This window comes from Ptychodera flava (assembly GCF_041260155.1).
Source record: "Ptychodera flava strain L36383 chromosome 3 unlocalized genomic scaffold, AS_Pfla_20210202 Scaffold_26__1_contigs__length_13983176_pilon, whole genome shotgun sequence".
NCBI classification, from domain to species: Eukaryota; Metazoa; Hemichordata; class Enteropneusta; family Ptychoderidae; genus Ptychodera; species Ptychodera flava.
In genome coordinates, this window is record NW_027248280.1 from 11,234,457 (window position 1) to 11,255,179 (window position 20,723).

At 37.0% G+C, this 20,723-nt stretch overlaps 1 protein-coding gene across 1 annotated transcript; it reads left to right on the forward strand.

The window, feature by feature from the left end:
- The first annotated feature begins 14,135 nt into the window (after positions 1–14,135).
- LOC139125960 (uncharacterized) lies at positions 14,136–14,765 on the forward strand. The gene has a single exon (XM_070692034.1). It carries the CDS (start codon positions 14,136–14,138, stop codon positions 14,763–14,765), a length of 630 nt encoding a protein of 209 aa, XP_070548135.1.
- Positions 14,766–20,723: the final 5,958 nt, after the last annotated feature.

Here is a 20,723-nt window from a genome sequence, read left to right on the forward strand (position 1 = left end):
TTTAGTCTTGTAAATGGTAGTTTAACAACAAGCGGCGTGGTATGCGAAGAACTGCCTTCCCCACGATTTTCATAAACTGCTTTTTAACTGGCGAATCTGACCGTGTCTCGTCAGCTAACACTTCCAGCATTTATCTTTTTTATCTGTATTTTTTCAGGTGCATTCTATTTTGTTCATTTTTTTCGAATTCGCTGTACACGAATTCGCTGTACTGGTCTCCACAGATTACATAATAAAGACTTTGACTATGTTCTGCACTGGTTCCAATATTAACCACTGACATATTATGCAGAATTATTTACCACCAACATAAGAGATATTTATAGTATTTTATCGATGGAAATACTGTGTAACGTACATTTTGCTTGACCTAGGGACAGCCATTTTTTTTTGCTAATGGCAAACATTGCTAGTGGTCGTCGACATAATGGCGAATGCTTGTCGCCTAGCAACAGCTTAGCTTAGGGTCCTGATGTAGGAGGTCATACTCACATTTTGTTTAAAAAATTCAATGTATTAAGTAGAAATCTGGTAAGTCCCCGGTCCATTTGATTTTCAGCCATAAGAAATTATTAAATATTCTATGTATGATATAGATTGCTTTCCACTCAGCTTGGTGTATGTGCAAACATCAATGTGGGCATTGATCATGTAGAAAGGTATAAATACGAATGCAAATGTTACAAAACTATGTATGGACTGCATAATAATGTAATTTTGATCTTTGTTGAAAGGAAACAGACGGTAAAATTTGCTTCATGCTCCAATAACAATCCTCTACAGTCCCTTGAAACCGTCTTTGAAGATTCCTCCGAGTCTATCAGAGCACTGCGTTTCGTCATGTGGAATATTGTACTGTTGGGTTGTCGTCTTTTTTGATGTGCTGCCGGTAATTATGACCTCTTACATGGTTAACATGTCAACTACTTATCTTGATTTTCAAAGAAATAGTACCCCTAGATGACGACTAGATGAAACTTAAAGACAAACTATAGTACTTGCCCTCCGCACTGGTCCATGTACGACCACTGACGATTTATTGCACAGCTGACTTCAATATTTACTTCCTTTGCACAACCCAAATTTCAGAAATTTTCTGAAAATATAACACACATATCCGAAATTCCGAAATTTTGATTTCTGTTTATCATAAATTTAGTGTAGAATGCGCCATGGGGCAGATATTCCGACAACTTTTTCCCATTCTTTTCTGATCAAGCACTTGGACGGGTTCATTTAAAGGTCTTCTTGGTGTAAGAAAAACGTTAATTCTCTGAGTTTTTCGAAAATCGAAAAGGTCACTCTTCTCTATAGAGTTAACATAAAGATGGCGACCATTTTGAATTTCAACTATCGGTAAACCTAGAGTGATTTGTTTGTCGGTATTCCCATATAGAAAATCGGGGAATACCGACAAACAAACAACTAAAATTTCCTCAAAGACATATGTTGAAAGGTTTTGAGGAAAATTTGAGCAAAAAATTAAAAAAAAGTTAAGTCGTTCACTTTCAATGAACACATTACTCAATCAATGTCAAGTGTGCTGCACTATCAAAATGAAAACCTCGTGCCAGGCCTCTCACATTAGATTTTTAATCCAACTGACGTGACTTTATCATGATATTAAAACAATGATTTATTTATTCTTATCCGTGTACGGTCAAGGGTACACTTTCTGACAAACATGCCATAATAACACAGTTGTCTTACGATTAATTACACCAATGTTTATTCACATTTTCAGCAGATGTACAAAACATAGTTCAAATGATCAACTATCAGAGTACAAACTGTAAGCCACATTTGAGGAACAAACTGACCATCAAAATTAAGAAAACAAATTACATGGTAGTTAAAATAGAAATGTGAACATCGATGGGAGTTTAGTAATTGATGATCAGTCATACATTGCACCGGGCCGGGTTTCTTCTGCAACATACTTTGGTGTTGATCTTTACGTCAACATTAACTTGAAAGCCCATATCCAAAGAGTCGTCAAAACCGTTGCCCCTTAAGTTGGTATCATTTCACAACTTCGCCACTTAAAATTGATTTTTAATCAAACTGACGTGTTTTTTCATGACATTAAAATAGTGATTCTTTACAGATGGGTTAAGAGTACACTTTCTGACAAACTTGCCATAATAACACAGTTGTCTTTACGATTAATCACACCAATGTTTATTAACAATTTCTTCTACTTTACAGAACAAAGTCCACACAATGCAATAGTCAGAAAATAAACTGCAAGCCACATTTCAGAAACAAATTTTTCGAGAATATAAATTACATGGTAGTAAAAACTTGCCGCAGAAATGTGAACATCGATTTGAGTTTAGAAATTTATGGTCATAAATTGCACCGAGCTTCTTCTACAACATACCTTGGTGTTGATCTTTGCGACAACATTAACTTGCAAGACCATATTCAAAGAGTCGTCAAAAACCATTGCCCTTAATGTTGGTATGATTTCACAACTTCGCCACTATGTTCCCGAATCCATCTTGCTACTTTGTACAACTCCCTCACCCAACTAAAACATATCATACTGTATTGAGATCTGTGGCAGTATTTTTAAGACTTTCTTCAAGCCAATTCTATTGTTACAGAAGAAAATTACCCGTCTGATTACTTTTCAGATTTCCGTTCGCTTACTGCCCTTTTATTTAGAAAACTTGACATTTTAGCTGTTAACAAGCTATAAAAATATCACACCTGTATTTTGGTTTTGGTTTTCCTAATAACCAATATGCCGATGAAAACACTCCGTACCGTTACACGACGCAAAATGATCATTCCAGCCGTTTTCGACTGGGGATAACTTCTATGTCACCAAAATACATTTGTCACAAAGCAAACGTCACATAAAATATTCAGCATCTAATAGTTTGAAGTCTCTCGTAAAGCAAATACAAATAAATACATTTAAGAACACATTAAAAACTTGTTTAATGTATGAATAGTGCTATTGTACACATTTCTCAAGTACTTTGTTTGTCGTGTATAACTTTATTGAAATACTCCGTATTGTACTTTCTATTTATAATATAAAAATGTGTCTTTCAATATGTTATACCTATTTTCTGAATGGAGTAGATAGTATACTCTTACGCATTAGTTGTATAGTTATTTTGCACCAAAGTCTAAGCTTGTGTACATTTTCTTCGACTATTACGTGGTTTCCATATACTCAATTGGCATTCCCTGTACTGTGAGCATCAATATCTTACACAGTTTTTCAGTTACACTATGATGTACTATTTTTCCGAGCCTAGTTCAGATAGAACTATTTTCCGAGAGCTGACCAGATCGAAGACATTTTGACTTTGATTTGGTATTAATTGTTATTTTTGTCATCTGATGAAGATAAATATACAATACAATACAATACAATACAATACAATACAATACAATACAATACAATACAATGCAATGCAATGCAATACAATACAAAAAAATACAATACAATACAATAAAATACAATAACAATACAATACAATGCAATACAATACATTGAATACTAGTGTTGATTTACTCGACTTCTAATAATGGCACCTTACTGCTTGAATTCAACATTTATATATATTACTAAAACGTTTAAGAACCACCAAAGAAAACATCGATGCAGGTATGGATACGCACATGATGCATGATATCAATTACCAAGTCAACATTATTTTCAATGATAACTCCAAGAAACATATTTTCCATGGTCATTAAACACGTCCTCCCTTCGAGACAATTTCTTGCACCGTGCAAGGAATGTTATAATCATTCCGACAATTAGGAAAAACATCAGTGAACAAGAAACGGCAAATATGATATGTACCGCCAGATCGTTTCCGACTCCTGAAAAATATGAAAATGTTAAAAGAAAAAAACACATGAGTGCTAAATGGCCACGATTAGTCAATATTTAAAGGTACTTTGCAGTAGCTGCCAACAGCCACAGCCGAGATCAATATTGAAGTTGCATAGATGTTCTGCAAGAGTGTGTACATTCACGCACTGCATCAAAATGCAATAATACAGTCAGGCAAATTCACACTCATGAGATGCCTTTATTATACATCAATACACGTGGATTCACATGAGTCCACAAGAAAACAAGTTTGCTGAATACAGGCTGTATTCATCTGTATATGTACTCTTCAGTAGAAATACGAGCAAAAATCCATGCTGATGCTGCAAGTATTATAGGGTTTTCATGCGTTGACAATAATATCATAAATACTGACCGACTGCGATGTGATGATGCCTTTAGTATAGAGGTCTATATCGATTTTGAAAATATATTGTTAACTTTACCATTGTAAGTCTTGGTCAAGTTTCCATAGGTTGTGCTGTCCAGTACACTCTTTTCTTCCAGTGGAAATGTTTTCGACTCGTCTTCAAGGGTAACGATGTATGGTGACTTTGACGTCGCGTGTTTCGGCAACATTCGTGGGGTGACGTCATTTATGAATAGGTCATTTGTCGTAGCCTTGCCATTGCTCGATGCTTCAACGTTTGTACTAGCGTCCTTCGTCGCAGTCTTGTCAGAGGACGATACCTCATCAGATGAAAGATATGTCGTTGGTGGCTCTGTTGTTTGTTGGTATGTTGTTTCTGTTGTGGGTTGGCAACCATCTTGGCAATATGTAGATTTCAACGATGGAATGGTGGGCGTGTTGTTTATATCTGAAGCGAAACTCTAACACTACTTATTACGTTTATTATGTGGGTGCAAGAAATTGGATTTTGGAATTTCACCGAAATGTAGATTCACTGAACATGGTAGTCTATGTGGAAAATATGAATATGTTTTTTCCAATACAAAACCAACTAAATCTGTGTATTTATGGACATTCGGTAATTTATCTTAATGCACTTGATTTTACTACGGTGGTTGCAAATGGATGAGTTGGCAAGAAATTGGATTTTGGAATTTCACCAAAATGTAGATTCACTATACATAGTAGTCTATGAGAAAAGTACGAATCATTTTTTAAAATGCTAAACTAAGTTAATCTTTGCTTTTATATATGTTTGACAATTGATACAAATGTACTTGATTTATATAGGGTATTTGAAATTTCAGATGTAGACAACAATTATGATCTTGGAATTTCACCTAAAAGTATAATTTCGCTTTTCATGGTACTAGCAGTCTACAGGTAACTGTTAATTTTTTCCCCAACAACATATATATTGCTATACCTCTAATATAAGCAATGGGAATTGTTTATTGCCCTCATTGAGTTCGATTTACAATTAGACAAGCCTCAGAGTTGCCTAGGCAAGATGTTCATATGACAGATAATTATACTTCTGTTCAGATTTACAGCTAAATGATTTCAGAGAATGAAATCATGCAGCGAATCATTTATATATCCCGGAATCTTTTTTGAACACTGAAACTGCTTTTTGACGGAACGGATACTTATGATAACTAAGAGACCTCCCTGTGTTGTTTGAAAAATCCATGATTCCCTTTGCAGTTTTCAAATTTAAGGTGACCCCCTGGATTTTGCCGGGCCAACCTTGCCGTAATAACTGAAGGCTCCCTTTTATTGGTACCAGACGATACTAGACTGACTTGACTTGTGTCTGAAATTGGCTAACTTCCTTAAGCCGTCTATAACTTCGATACCAAACGAGATACGATTGTCAAACCGCGGGTAAATATCCGCTCTATATTAGAGATTTCACCCCCTTGTAGATCTAGCCAAATCCAAGTTTGCATTGCTTGCCTTCCACTTCGTTACAAAACTATTTTTGAGTTGTCAAATCTCAGGTACATGTATATTGGATGAGCAAACATAGTTGGTTCAAGATGTCAGACCACAATGTCTTTATGCGTATGAGTTTATGAAGCCTACCCACTATTGATCATGTGCTTATAGATTAAATTGTCAAACTTCTACTTTTGTCTCATGGAAATTTGACCCTGATTCTTTTTTTATATTGACGCATATCTAATACATTTTCATTCTAATCATGTGTATGTTTCCCTGATTTTAGTCTCTTCGGGCGAGGTACACAGAAAATAGCGATGGACATGGCAACTGGTACTGTGTTTGCACCGGTTTCGTTGGCACAAGTATGGCTCACGATACTATTGCAATTGTTGGATATATGTAATTTATGCATAGACTAGATCGGTAAATTTCGAATAAAGGGCAGGTTGTAAGGATATCCTAAGCCAAAGAACTTCAATTTTTCTGTCGTTCAAGATTTTGCAAGGTGACCTCAAATGTTTATTTTTGAGCTAGCACAACTGTGGCTCACAATACTATTGCAAATGTTGGATTAATGTTATTCATGCATAGACTATATCGGGCCACTAGGAATAAATTGAAGGTAGCAGAATATCATAAGGCCACATAACTTCTATGTGAAAAACCAAATCGCTACTAAATTGTTAAGCAAAGGGACAGACGAACAAAACATTTAAGTGAAAGAAAACAAATTTGACTTACTCACCACAATTTTCACCTGATTGTCCAATATCACACAATCCCAACTAACAGACAAATATGCCGTATAGCACCAAGCACTCTTCTCTCCGTCAGGGTTACTCTCCGTCAGGGTTACGACAGTAGTTATGTTCTCCAAGGCCGGCGTTCGGATGATTCTCTGGGGTATTGGTGTGCGAGTGCGGAGTCTGTTCTGTCCATTCTTGACATGTATTCCCATTAACAGTCCTCGAAACAGTGCCACGATAATCGTTCCCGTCAACAGCATGATAGCATTCACTGGCTTATAAAAACACATTTTAACAATATTAATTTATAATTGAAATGTAATTAATCTGATGACTGTTTATAGCATAGTTCGGCAATATAACTGACTCATCCACCAGATAAAATGTTCCGTATCCAGAGCTATAGCTAAATCCATTTTAATGGATTTTTAAAATAAACAGTTCAAGTAGAATCCATGAGAAATCCATCAAAATCAAGCACTGATAATCCAGCACCAGAACAAACAATGGATTCCCTCGTGATTCAAAAGCATTTTTATAGAAACCAATATAGAATCAAGCTTAATCTATTTTGGATTCAGCTGGTTTTTTCCATAGTGATCCTGTTGTGGTATTAAGATTAGACGATGCCATATATTCTTGAAACCCCGACAAGGGAAAACATGAATATTTGCACTTTTGAGACGTTTTGGATATGAAAGCTTGACGATTCAAAATCATCGACAGTATAAATATATCGACGATCGATGAGAACGCTTACTTTTGAAATCAGACACGCTACAGGGTAATTTTAATATGGTTATACAGTGAAATGTGATCGAAAAACGACATTTTGTGATCAACAAGTAGCTATCAACCAAACGCTTTGGTAATCCAGGTAGTAATGGCCGTGATAATACCTAATGCAGATTATAATTTATTCTTTAACGAGATAAAAACACTGAAAATGGCGTTCAGTTATCATGGATTGGGTTGGGCCGGCAAAGCCTTCTTGGCCCTTCTTTGAAATAACAAGTGTCAGTGGACCCTAACCACTCGAACAACATTTGATGACCTTTTTGTCAGTTTTTTTGTTCTTTTTTTGTTTGTATCAACTACAATTTCTTGATATACTTACTGCAGCATTTTGGAATACCACGTTTCGTAGGTGTAACTTTTCGCTGTGTCATATGCTCTAATTTTGAATTGTTGAAAACAACTACTGAAGTCTGGACCTAAAGCTGATTATCAACACTATCATTACAGGATGCAGATATACATTCAACATTTCAACATTCAAGCTGATTATTTGGTATATCAATTTTCCGTGGGAAGAACACATGGAAACTGTTGCTGAAATATTTAACAAAACCTCTGAAAACGACTGTCAAAAGTTACAGTTACTAGGCCCTTAATTACACATATTTCGCAATGAGCATCACTGTCCGAGGAAATATCTATATGCAGTATAATTTAATCTAGATTTCAATTACATCGATAGCAACATAATGGTCACAGTATATATATATATATATATATATATATATATATATATATATATATATATATATGTATATATATATATATATATATATATATATATATATAAATCGGAAGTGAGGATGGTCTCAACAAGACATAACAAAAGGCTTTCACGGTGACTAGCTTTCGCCCTGCTTACAGGGCATCATCAGGTCCAACAGGAGAACTCAAGTACGTGTGTCACTGTTAGGGTTTGAAAGTGCAAAGTATGCAAAATCAATTATGCAAATTGATTATCAGAATAGTCCACGCAAAGACAGGTGTAAATGCAACAATGGAAAGGAACTTGTGAATGAAGGATGACAGTTAAAAGGACAGAGGGGTTTCGGTGTTCAAGCCATCTGGATACATTGTTTTCAACTTCTTTATCCAAAATGTCTCTTTAGAATCCAACAGTACGGGGTCTTTGTTTGTGATTTGTTCGATGACGACAACTGCGAGATCACTGTCCGAATGTCCCTATTCATTGAAGTGTGGTGCTACAAGTGGGCTAGTGTTATACTGTCGTGTACGGATACAGCTACGGTGGCCGGAAAGTCTTTGTTTGACCATATTCCGTGTTTGTCCAATGTATATTAGTTGACATTTTCTGCAGACGATCGAGTAAATTACCCATGATGACGTACACGATAGTTTGCCTCTCACTTTGAATCGTTGTCCCGTTACTTTGCTAGTAAAGGTATCAGTGGTTAACATATATATACAATTCACGCAACGGGTAGCATTGCAAGGGTGAGATAAAGTTTGGTGTACGAAGTTACGTGATTTATTGTGGACAAGGATGTCTCCCAAATTCCTGCAGCGACGATATGCTAATAGCGGAGGTGAAGGCATAACTCTTTTCATTGTAGCCGATTTCATTAGTATCTTGTGATGTTGTGTCACCATTTTTTTCACATTGGGGCCCAATGGGTTGTAGTCAGTGACGTATGTCATCGGGATTCCGCTATTTTTGTTTTGTATTGCAGTAAACGCTGGTGATCTAGTTTATTGACTTTGTTTATAATCGGTTGGTATCCGGATAACATTAATTTGATCTTGAGAGAATGTAGTTGATGTTCAGACCACTCATCTACCGAGCAAATACGGCGAATGCGTATTGCCTGACTATAAGGTACTGATCGGAAAATATGTCTCGGGTGGCAGGAATGTGGAGATAGGTATGTTCCAGAGTCCGTTGGTTTAATGTATAGATTGGTTTCTAATCTGTCACCATGGCGTATGACGTGTACGTCCAAGAACGCTCGTTCCTCCTTGCTGAAGTCTACGTCGAATTTAATTGATGGATGGACAGTGTTAACAATCTGTATGAACTGTTCAATCGTCTCTCTGCTCTGATACCATAATTCAATTAAATCATCCACGAATCTCTTGTGCCATAGGGGATCATATAAAGGGAGTTTGAGGAGAAATGTCTTCCTGAACCATGCCATGAAAATATTTGCATATTTCACTGCGAATGGAATGCCCATGGCCGTACCCTGAACTTGGCGAAATGTCTGTCCAGAAATGAGAAATGATTGTTACTGAGAATATACAAGAAGAGTTGAAGGATAATCTCGATTTCGATTTTATTATGCACGGAATGGTGTAGTAGAGCATCGTTCAAGGAGGTGAGTCCATCGCTGTGAGGTATATTTATGTACAAACTGCAAACATCCATGGTAATAATCAAGAAATTGTTTAGAAGGGGGCATGAATATTGTTGAACTCTTCAAGATGGGCAAGAAATTCAGTTGTGTATTTCACAAGATCAGCTCTACAATATTTCGCCTCCAAGGATGTTAAAATATGATCCAACCATAAGGCAGCAGGCCTACAGGAGCTGTTTATGTGACTGCAAATTGGTCTTCTGGGTGTTATTACATGGTTGTTGAGTTCATCTTGTGTTAATTTATGTATTTTGGAAGGATATAGCAGTAAGCCTCCTTAGTATCATCAATATTACAGACAGCATTTTGAATATCCTTGCCAATTATGTCATAACGTAGGAATAAGTTCGAGTATTCCTTCAATTTACTAATGACGGATGGAGTGAAATCAAAATGTTCCTCCTCATAAAAGTTGGTGTCACCGGGTTGTCGAAGACATTCTTGTTCATAATCAATGCTATTGAGTATTACTACTGAACCTCCTTTATCCGCTTCAGTGATTATAACCGACTTATCTCTCTGCAGTTCATTCAGTGATTTTCGTTCGCCTGAAGTAATGTCATCATTGATTTGATCAGCATGCTTTGATTCGTGGCAATATGCTTCATTTAGTAAGGTAGAACAATACATGTTGACAAATTTATATATATATATATATATATATATATATATATATATATATATATATATATATATATATATATAACATTGGCAAGAATATCAAAAGCTTGATATGTGTTTTTAGTTTGGCATATTTTCCCTGCATGACATAGCTTGTTTGTAAGTGCCATTGTTAAATGCTAACCTATTGGGCTTTGCATATTGAAACATCAATGAAACGTGTACACTAAATGTATTATCCTAATTTGTCCACGTCTCGCGATCGCAGGTAAACGCTTTCTAAATTTTTTATTGAAGGCCGTTGAAATGTCCTATAAATGTTGTGTAGTAAATTTGTCGTCCTAATTTTTTCTCAGATATTTATTGTAAGACTGTTTATTTTGAAACTTCAAATAATATATTTTAGTAATGTCGACTGTGGAGTGAACATAGCTTGAATCAACTGTAAATAATATGCGCAATGTTGGTATAAAGTATATTTTATGCAAAGTCCTGTCGCTTAGCACTTACCAATTTTTCATGAGAAAATGATAATATTGAAACTTCAAATAAATACAGTGTATTATGTGCATCATACAAAATATATTCTATTTTCATACATATCGATCACGCATGGAGTAAATATAGTCTGTTTCATCTATCTTGTGTTTTGTGCCATATGGCCCAAGTGCATAAGGTATATTTATAAGCCATATCTCAGAGTGGAAACATGTCTCGACAATGTATTAGAATGCCTTCGATATTGAAACATCAATGAAACGTGTACTATAAATGCATTATCCTAAAAAGACCTTGCTTTGATAAAGATCTCATCAAGAGTAAACATAATCTGTTTGAAGATTTTATGTTTTGTTTCAAATGGCATGTATAGGTAAACACTTTCTAATTTTTTTTTACTGAAGGCCGTTGAGATTTCCTATAAATGTTTTGCAGTTAATTTGTCGTCCTAAATTTGTCTTTCTTTGGTCAAAAGAAAACTCAAATCAAAACCTCATTGTTCAATGCTCATAACACTTTCTCGTAAAGAAGCTGTGTTTTACATGTAGAAAGTGTGAGATGCACATGCTTACTTAGATATTTATCCCCTCAGAAGTAAATGAAATGTAGCGAAATGATTAGAAGAAACTGCAGTATTTTCTGGAAATCAAAGATATCCATCGCTTCTTGTGCTGCGATCGAAAACGACAATTCTCCGCGCTGTTGGAAACTTATCTCTTCTGTTAAAAAATCTTGTTTGAAATTTCTCTCTACTGTTTGGAATTCTCCGCGCTGTTGGAAATTTCTCTTTATTGTTTAAAATTTGACTATTGCGAAAAACACGAGTAAACGATGACGCTAATAAGAGGAAAATTCCAATCCAAGGGATTATATATTCATTACATGAGCACCCTCCTTATGTTTCGGTTGATACGGATGGATCAAAATTATAGTTTAGGATTGCAAAAATATTGTCGCGATCTGGGTTTTATTTCCCTGGACTACTTACATTTAATGAGTGCTACGGTCCACCGCCCTGAATATATGCAAATGCTTACCTAATGCTTTCATTCATAAATCCAATCAAGTTGAAATTTTGATCAGTGAATGCAATTTTAACCAATCAGACATACCGATTCAGTCACGTGAACTTCTCAATCATTGTCTCGCGCTGTCTCAATGCAAAAGGAAGTCTGCAATCGGCTGGCGATGGGGTTTTCACCATGTTAACGCCTACCAGAGTTATTTAGAATATTTTCAAATGTATTCATGTAGGGAAGGCAACAAAAAAATCGAGACAGTAGTTTCTTATTCTAGAAAGTGTCGTGGCTTTCGAAATTTCTCGAGATCACGATCTTTGCGAGCCCGAAAAGTTCAGTTCTATGGCACCCACTGTGACCAGGGCTGAGCTATAAGTACGTGATCACAATTACAACGGGCCATCACCACCGGTCTCCGCCGATGTCAACTCGTCAATCACGATCCCGATCGTCAACGTTTACGTTTTACGAACTTTGATGTTTGCTGTGACACATACCTCGCCCATAGATGCCTACAAATTTTGTCACTTGACAGTGAGGCTGTTCTGTTGTCCGAGTAACGTTCGATAAGGGGCTGGTCAGTTTCTTCGGCCTGGGGGCGGATTATTTTTTGCCGACGTGAAACAATTGCTGAGCGCCATATTCCAACTTTCGAAAACACCGTACGCTCTGTGCCCAAGTTCAGAGGTTGCCATAAAGCCATTATGGTGATAACCGGGAGGGCACATTGTGTACATTTGTGTATATATATATATATATATATATATATATATATATATATATATATATATATATATATATATATATATATATATATATATATATATATATATATATATATATATATATATATATTTGATTCCTGATGTCAGACTATAATGTCGCGTATTTAAAAAACATAAGGCCTCCCACTGTTGATCATGTGCTTCTACATTAAATTGTCAAATTTCTACATTTGTCTCATTGAGATCTAATCCTTATTCTTTTCATATTGACGCAAATCCAATAAACTTGCATTCTAATCATGTGTATGTTTCCCCACTTTTAGTTTCTAAGGACGATGTAAACAGAAAATAGCGATAGATATAGCTACTGGTATTGCGGTTGCATCGGAAGAGCTGGCACAACTGTGGCTCACAATACTATTGCAAATGTTGGATGATGTTATTCATGCATAGACTATATCGGGCCACTAGGAAAGAAGGGAAGGCTGCAAGAATATCCTAAGCCATATTACTTCAATGTAAAAAAGGTCAAATCGCTACTAAATTGATAAGCATGAGACAGACGAACAAAATGTTTTATTAAATGAAATGGACTTTTTTCTGGAAACAAATAACAGTTTTGACTTGCTCACCACAATTTTCATCTGATTGTCCAACATCACACATTTCCCAACGAACAGAAGAATTTGTCGTATAGCACCAAGTACTGTTCTCTCCGTCAGGGTTACGACAGTAGTTATGTTCTCCAAGGCCGGTGTTTGGATGATTCTCTGGGGTATTTGTATGCCTATGCGGACTCTGTTCTGTCCATTCTTGACATGTATTCCCGTTAACAGTCATCGAAACAGTGCCACGATAATCGTTCCCGTCAACAGCATGATAGCATTCACTACCTGGTGAAAACACAAACATTCACAATATTTATACAGCAATGTACCTCCTCAGGCCCACAATCGACGAAAGTAAACTTTGCCCGACATAATGGACGAGGCGAAGCCGAGTACCTTATGGAGTGCAAAGTCTGCATGAGTCTGTTGCGGACCGGGGGGTACATTATTGCTATTATTTTATAGTTTTGGCAATGCAGTGAATTTATAGATGTGAACGAATAAAAAGGAAAGGTAAACTGAGTTTGAAGCTAGTGAGCATTGTCCTGAATGATCGGCCCTTAATCAGTATAACATTTAACACACACTCCACACTGCACCCTATACACGTTCAACACAAAAAAATGAGCAGCACATTTATGATTCGATTTGAAAATATAAAAGCGATGTATTATATATATATATATATATATATATATATATATATATATATATATATATATATATATATATATATATATATATATGCATACATCGAGTGTGTACGTAATGACATCATCAAAGGCATAAACAAAGACCCTCATCTCAACCTTAGTAAGGAAGAATAAAAGGCACTGATACAACTGATGGAAGAAGACGACATCGTAATTCGACCAGCAGACAAAGCTCGGGAATTGTGATTATGGATACAGATGAATACCAGAAACAAGTAGAAACAGAACTGGACAATAACACCACATACCAACGTGTAAACAAAGACAGAAGCAAGATCACAGAAAGGAAAGTAAACAACTTAGTAGAAAAAAATGTATAGAAACGGCCACATCGACAAGGAAACACGAAATTACATGAAAGTGAAAACCACCAATCCGGGAAAGGTGAAAGCAAACCCCAAAATGCACAAACCAGGTCACCCAATAAGAACCATAATCAGCGGAATAGGACACGCAACAGAACCCCTCGCAGAATTTGCAGAACTGGAGCTGGAGGAAAATGTCACACAACTCAACAGCTATATAAGAGATACGCCCCACTTCCTAAGGAGGGTCCAGGAAGAAGTACAACAACCACTTCCTGAAGGGGCTATCATCTTCTGTATGGATGTACGCGCATTATATCCAAGCGTACCCAGAAAAGAGGGCATGATAGCATGTAAACAGGCATTAGATAGAAGAAAACAGCAAATACCCCCAACTGAAGATATAATGGAAGCCATAGACACAGTACTTGACAACAATCATTTCGAATTCGCCGGGCAACACTACATTCAAACTGAAGGCACAGCTATCGGCTCAAAACTAGGTATGAACTATGCCTGCACATATATGGGCACGTGGGAAAACGACCTGCTATGCAAATGTACAAGAAGCCCCTACACTGGTTTAGATATGTCGACGATGTATGGGGAATTTGGACACACTCTGAACAAGAACTAATAGATTTCGGCAAACAAGCAAACTCAATTCATCCAAATATCAAAATTGAACTCCGCTATTCAACTGAAACACTGGAATTTCTCAACGTAAATACAAGTATCCAAAACGGACGAATACGTACCAGCGTCTATAGCAAACCAACAGACAAACACCTCTATCTACACGCGGAATCGGACCATCACAAAAGTGTAAAAAAATCTATACCATACGGCCTGGCAACTATCGCAAGAACAATATGCACACACACTGAAGACTACAAGGACCAGAGAGACCAAATAAAATACCACATGAAAAAGAGGGGATACAAAATCAGACACATAGAACAACAAGATCAACAGACAGGATCTGCTCTACAGTCAAGAAGACAACACCAAGAGACGACATAACGAAAGAGTTATTTTCCCGCTCACATACACCAATGCACTTCCAAATGTATCGCAAATCTTGAGAAAAACATCTGAACATACTTCACAAATCCGAAAGATGCAAATCAGCGTTCCCGCAACCACCAATGATTGCATGGAAAAAAGGACAAAACCTCGAATCGATACTGATCCACAAGAAACACGCCAGACTATTCAACAAACAAAAGCCAGGATCATACCAATGCCAAGCTACAAGATGCGCCATCTGCAAACACATGAAAACAACATCTACTTTCCGAGGAGCAAATGACACAAGCTTCAAAATTACAGGACACATAAATTGCAAATCAACAAGCGTGATATATGGAATATATTGTGAACAATGCAGACACATAGTGTACGTGGGCGAAACTGGAGACACAATATACACTCGCATGCAAAATCACCTATCTACAATACGCGCAAAAAACAAACAAGATCGGTACCAGTTCATTTCAATTCACCAAACCACCAAATAGCCGACTTCAAAATAATTGGACTTGAAAAAACATGGAACAATAAGTCATATAGACTAACACGTGAAACATTCTGGATAAAAAAACTAAACACCCATGGAAATAATGGTATCAACCGAAGACAATAGACCATTTGGATCATGTGACATCACATGACATGACAGCAGAGGAATGAAATGGACAGGGCCTACTGAAGCAGCCCAGCAAAGACTGGGCGAAACGTCTTGGCCAGGAACATCTTCCGATTTACTACCATAGACAAAATACTGCCAAATATATATATATATATATATATATAGAGAGAGAGAGAGAGAGAGAGAGAGAGAGAGAGAGAGAGAGAGAGAAAGATAGATAGATAGATAGGTAGATAGATAATTGTGTGTTTTATAGAAATTGTTGTCTTTAAGTTGTAAGATAGGAACTGAAAAGTGTCAATTCTACAGTTTGAATACAGCATTTTGAATGAGATGTGAATGTGTTCCACACTTTCTATGCATAAGCAGATGTCCAGAACTGTTGTAAGAAAAGTATTATTGATAAATATTTGTGTCTGTTGCTTTCCAATACTGAGTTCTCATAGAGAAAACAGAAAGTATGACGACCATGTCATGCTTTTCATATGAACTGCACATTTCACAATGATTAGTACACTTTACAAAACAGACTTAGAGTTGCATACATCAAGGCATTTCTGACATATATCTCTGATACATTAAAGTACTGCGCCCGAAAGGCACGCCGAAATATATTAAACATTCAGATATCTCTGATACATATGTCTGATATATGAAAGTTATGCAGCTGAAGGGCATGTTGGAAAATATGTCTGACATTTTAAGGTAATGCGCCCGAAGGGTGCGCCGAAAAAAATTAAATATACAGATCTCTCTGAATTTAAGCATGGGGTGCAGGATGTTGCACGCCGCGACAAATTTTTAAAAGTTCATGTTCTGTTCCTGTGTAAACCATAAAAAATGTTATCTCTGAAACGTTATAGACCGACTGAAGCTAGAAGGAATTTTGATCACAGTGAAGATGAAATAAAATTGTCTCCGTTTCATGAAAAGTAATGTCAGTTTTTTTCTGATGTGGCTGGTGAGCCCATGCTGCATCAACATATTTTTTTTAGTATTCTGTGTTGAATTCAAATATATTGTGTTTCAGAATAAGCGCCAGTAGAGTTTTCAGGTACCTTGTTGGTGGTTTTCGGATATCGTATGTGTTGCCTGGTATAATTTCAGCGTCCAGCGCTATGATTACTGTGTTTACAGCTTCATTTTGCGGCATGTTTGCGTAAATAGATATCACGTCTAGAGCTACCAGAAACGAGTTTTCTGGTGTTTTTATTGATTCGAGCTTGTTAATGAAGTCTTCTGTGTCCTTGACGTATGCTGTTGCCTTTAGACGATTGGATTATAAAATATCTAGAAACTAAAAGATTTGGTTTGTAGGGTAAGAGCCGCCACTAATAATCGGATGTCCGATAAACAATGTTCATTCCACTGGGATTTTGTGTATTTTTGGTAGAATATACCATCGTGGTGTGCGTTTGTTTGTTTTAGGATTGAGGAAGCTGAAAGTCGCCTTGTAATTTTAATGATTTCGTTAAGTAAATGTACCGAACGGTTTTGTCGCCCTGTGTTATTTTACAGTAAAAGTTTGTATTTTGCAGCCGTCTATTATCTTCTTTAATGTACTATTTCTTATTCACAATTGCTATGCCTCTTCCTTTATCGAAAGGCTTAATGGTGATTTGTTTGTTTTTTGATACTATTCAGAGCTTTTTTTCTGCTCGAGGCATGTTGTTTCTGGTGTAGGTTTTAAACAACATTTCTGCAGAATCTTAGAGCGAAATTTCAAAAAGTAGAGAGAATTTCCAAACAGTAGAGACAAATTTCAAACAGCGCGGAGAATTTTAAACAGTAGAGAGAAATTTCCATCGGCGTGGAGAATTTCCAATAGCGCGACAAATCTACGTTGTTGAACAAACGCTCTGAGTTGGTTTCCAAATGTCGACATCAACACAAATATTATTTATTTCCCACAGAAAATACAAACATCAATTTCTGCAGATCAACACCCAATAACACAAGATTCTGAAATCACAAAAATTACACTGATCAGAATACACAAATAACAGCCAAATACAGTGCTCAGTTAACATCCAATTAAATGCGACCAGAAAGAAAACTAACCAATCAACATAAAGGCGGAAAGAAGAGCCAGCAACACGCTCAATACAAACAAGATAACAAAAACGTAACGGTAAGTATTTCATGTCAAGAGACACCAACGGTAACCCCAGTCTCCCTCCCACAACGCATAGGGCATATGACTACACGAAGACGAACAGTAAAAGACCTGCACTGGAGATGGAAGACGTCCTGAACATAGGTGAGTGCACGGTCACCTGTGGTCTGTTCCTGCTTGCCATGGACGTGTGTACGTGTGCCTGAGAAGAAGACGGACATATGTGCACACGTCTGTGTGGCGCAAAGACGCGGAGCGGAGTGGACCTCGTGTGACTGTAGTGAGTGAAAATCAGCAAGACAAGATTCTAAGCCGTACAATAAATCGAAAAGAAACCACAGAACATTCAAGCAACAGTTAACGTTGTGAATATAACAACGTAAATAAATGGATACAACGTGGGCCAAACAAGGATCACAATATCAAACGGCCTTTTTAAGGCCAACACAAACTCAAAAGGGAGAGTTACCGTATCAACACTGTGCCATGCCTCAACACAATAAATGTACACTAAAATTACACATAAAATAAAAATAATTAATACGGGAGGTAACACCATAAGCCGGCACAGAAACAGAGAACAAATTAGGCATATGACGTCAACAAATATGTTGGATTACACGAGCACAAACCAAAATGATCATCAATACACAAAGCAGCCTCCAATTCATCTGAATTTCCCCTTCCAAAACACAGAATAGAATACATCTCACGTCGAAGGCATGGCATGAAGAACACTATGAGAAAAGGGTGAGATACCAATCCAACCGTGAGATAAAGGAAGCTGAATGGCATTGTATACACTAATGATTACATAATAAGGAAGCGTCGAAATAACTCGTCAACCAATGATTTCAAACAAAGTTTGCGACTGACAACTTATAACACAGAAAAAATACAACATTTTGACAGAAACTCACAACATTAAACATGTTGAAGACCACATATATCTATTTATTTGAATACAACTGAACAAATTTCGACATCCTAGCTTCCAGAATGAAAGAACAATCTTTCAGTGGGACAACATAGGAATACATACAATCTTCCATTATACCACAGAATTTATCCGCGTAAGATGAACTTGAGGCGACTGATGAAGAAAATCTGGCAAACTTTTGAAACATAGCGTTAAAGGATCGTAGTGTCGTACGCACTCTCTCCGCAATGGAGCACAGTCTGCACTGACACGCAGAATACAGCTGTGCCTCGCTGTGCCTAATCGGTTTTATAACACGCCACATGCTCATTCCGTGTGGCGATTCGCCAGAATACGTCACGTGACGAGAAAATAGATACGTCTAGTCCCCACCGGATCGAAAAATGTGACGTCAGAGGGTATTTTTTGAAAAGCTATTTCCCTAGGGAAATAGTTCTGACCAAATTTGGAAAGTGCCCGGTCACGTGACCGTCACGGGCGGAGTGTCGTCTGCAGCTTTGCAACAATGGCGGGTGACTGGAACGTGATGTGCGTCCGGGATAGGTGACGACACATTCTCTAAAACAGATTTTCCAACATTTTCCAACATTCCAACAGCGTAGGAACTTGAACAGCTCATCGACGGAAAAGATTAAAGTGCAACTAAGGATGTCGCTAGGTATTCTTCGAATATATTTTGAAAGAAAGTAGTACCACGTACAACTGAAATCGCTGTAGGCCCTACATCGCTCAGTAAACTTGTCACAATGGATTGTTGCGGTGCAAAATATCAAAACACATTAAAAACTATGTAACAATACAACATGAGCATGTGGTGTGTTATAAAACACCTATAGCCTGGTCTTTATTCGGGCTATAGCGCTCGTCTATTACCCCTCGTGGCCGTGTGTCACCAGAAACACATCGCTATACCCCTCGGCCTACGGCCTCGGGGAATAGCGATGTGTTTCTGGTAACACACGGCCCCTCGGGGTAATAGACGGGCGCTATAGCCCTCATGACCAGGCAATAGGTGTTTACTATACACAAGACAGTACTAGTGAAACAAAAATACACACTACTATACATTAAACGCAAATCACCAATATATGAACGTTTTGTGGAGTTGTTTCCCTTTACTAACTATGTGATTTGATTACAAATATTATAATATATATATATATATATATATATATATATATATATATATATATATATATATATATATATATATATATATATATATATATATATATATATATATATAATATGTGCAAAACTTGATCGGGCAATTTGGAATAAAGGGCAGGTTGAAAGAATATCCTTAGCCACATAATTTCAACGTCAAAGAATCCCAAATCATTAATAAATGGTTAAGCACAGATACTGACGAACAATACATTTTACTGGATGTAATAAACTGTTTTCCAGACACAAAAACGTTTCGACTTGCTCACCACAATTTCCATCTGGTTGTTCAATATTACAGAATTCCCAACGGACAGAAGAATCTGCTGTGTAGCACCAAGTACTGTTCTCTCCGTCAGGGTTACGACAGTAGTTATGTTCTCCTAGGCCGGTGTTTGGATAATTCTCTGGGGTTCGTGAATGAGAATGCGGACTCTGTTCTGTCCATTCTTGACATGTATTCCCATTAACAGTCATCGAAACAGTGCCACGATAATCGTTCCCGTCAACAGCGTGATAGCATTCACTGGCTGATAATAACACAAAAATTAACAATATTTAAACAGCAATGTACATCCTCCCGGCCCACAATGAACAACAGTAGACTTTGCACGTCATAATGAACGACGCGAAGCCGAGTATTATTATTGAGTGCACCGTTTGCTCGAGTCCATTTGGGGCCGGGAGAAATACATTATTCCTATTATTCAATAGTTTTGGC

Excerpts from the sequence above, each read along its gene's own strand:
- LOC139125960 (XM_070692034.1), top strand. The coding sequence starts at position 14,136 with ATGTATAGAAACGGCCACATCGACAAGGAAACACGAAATTACATGAAA.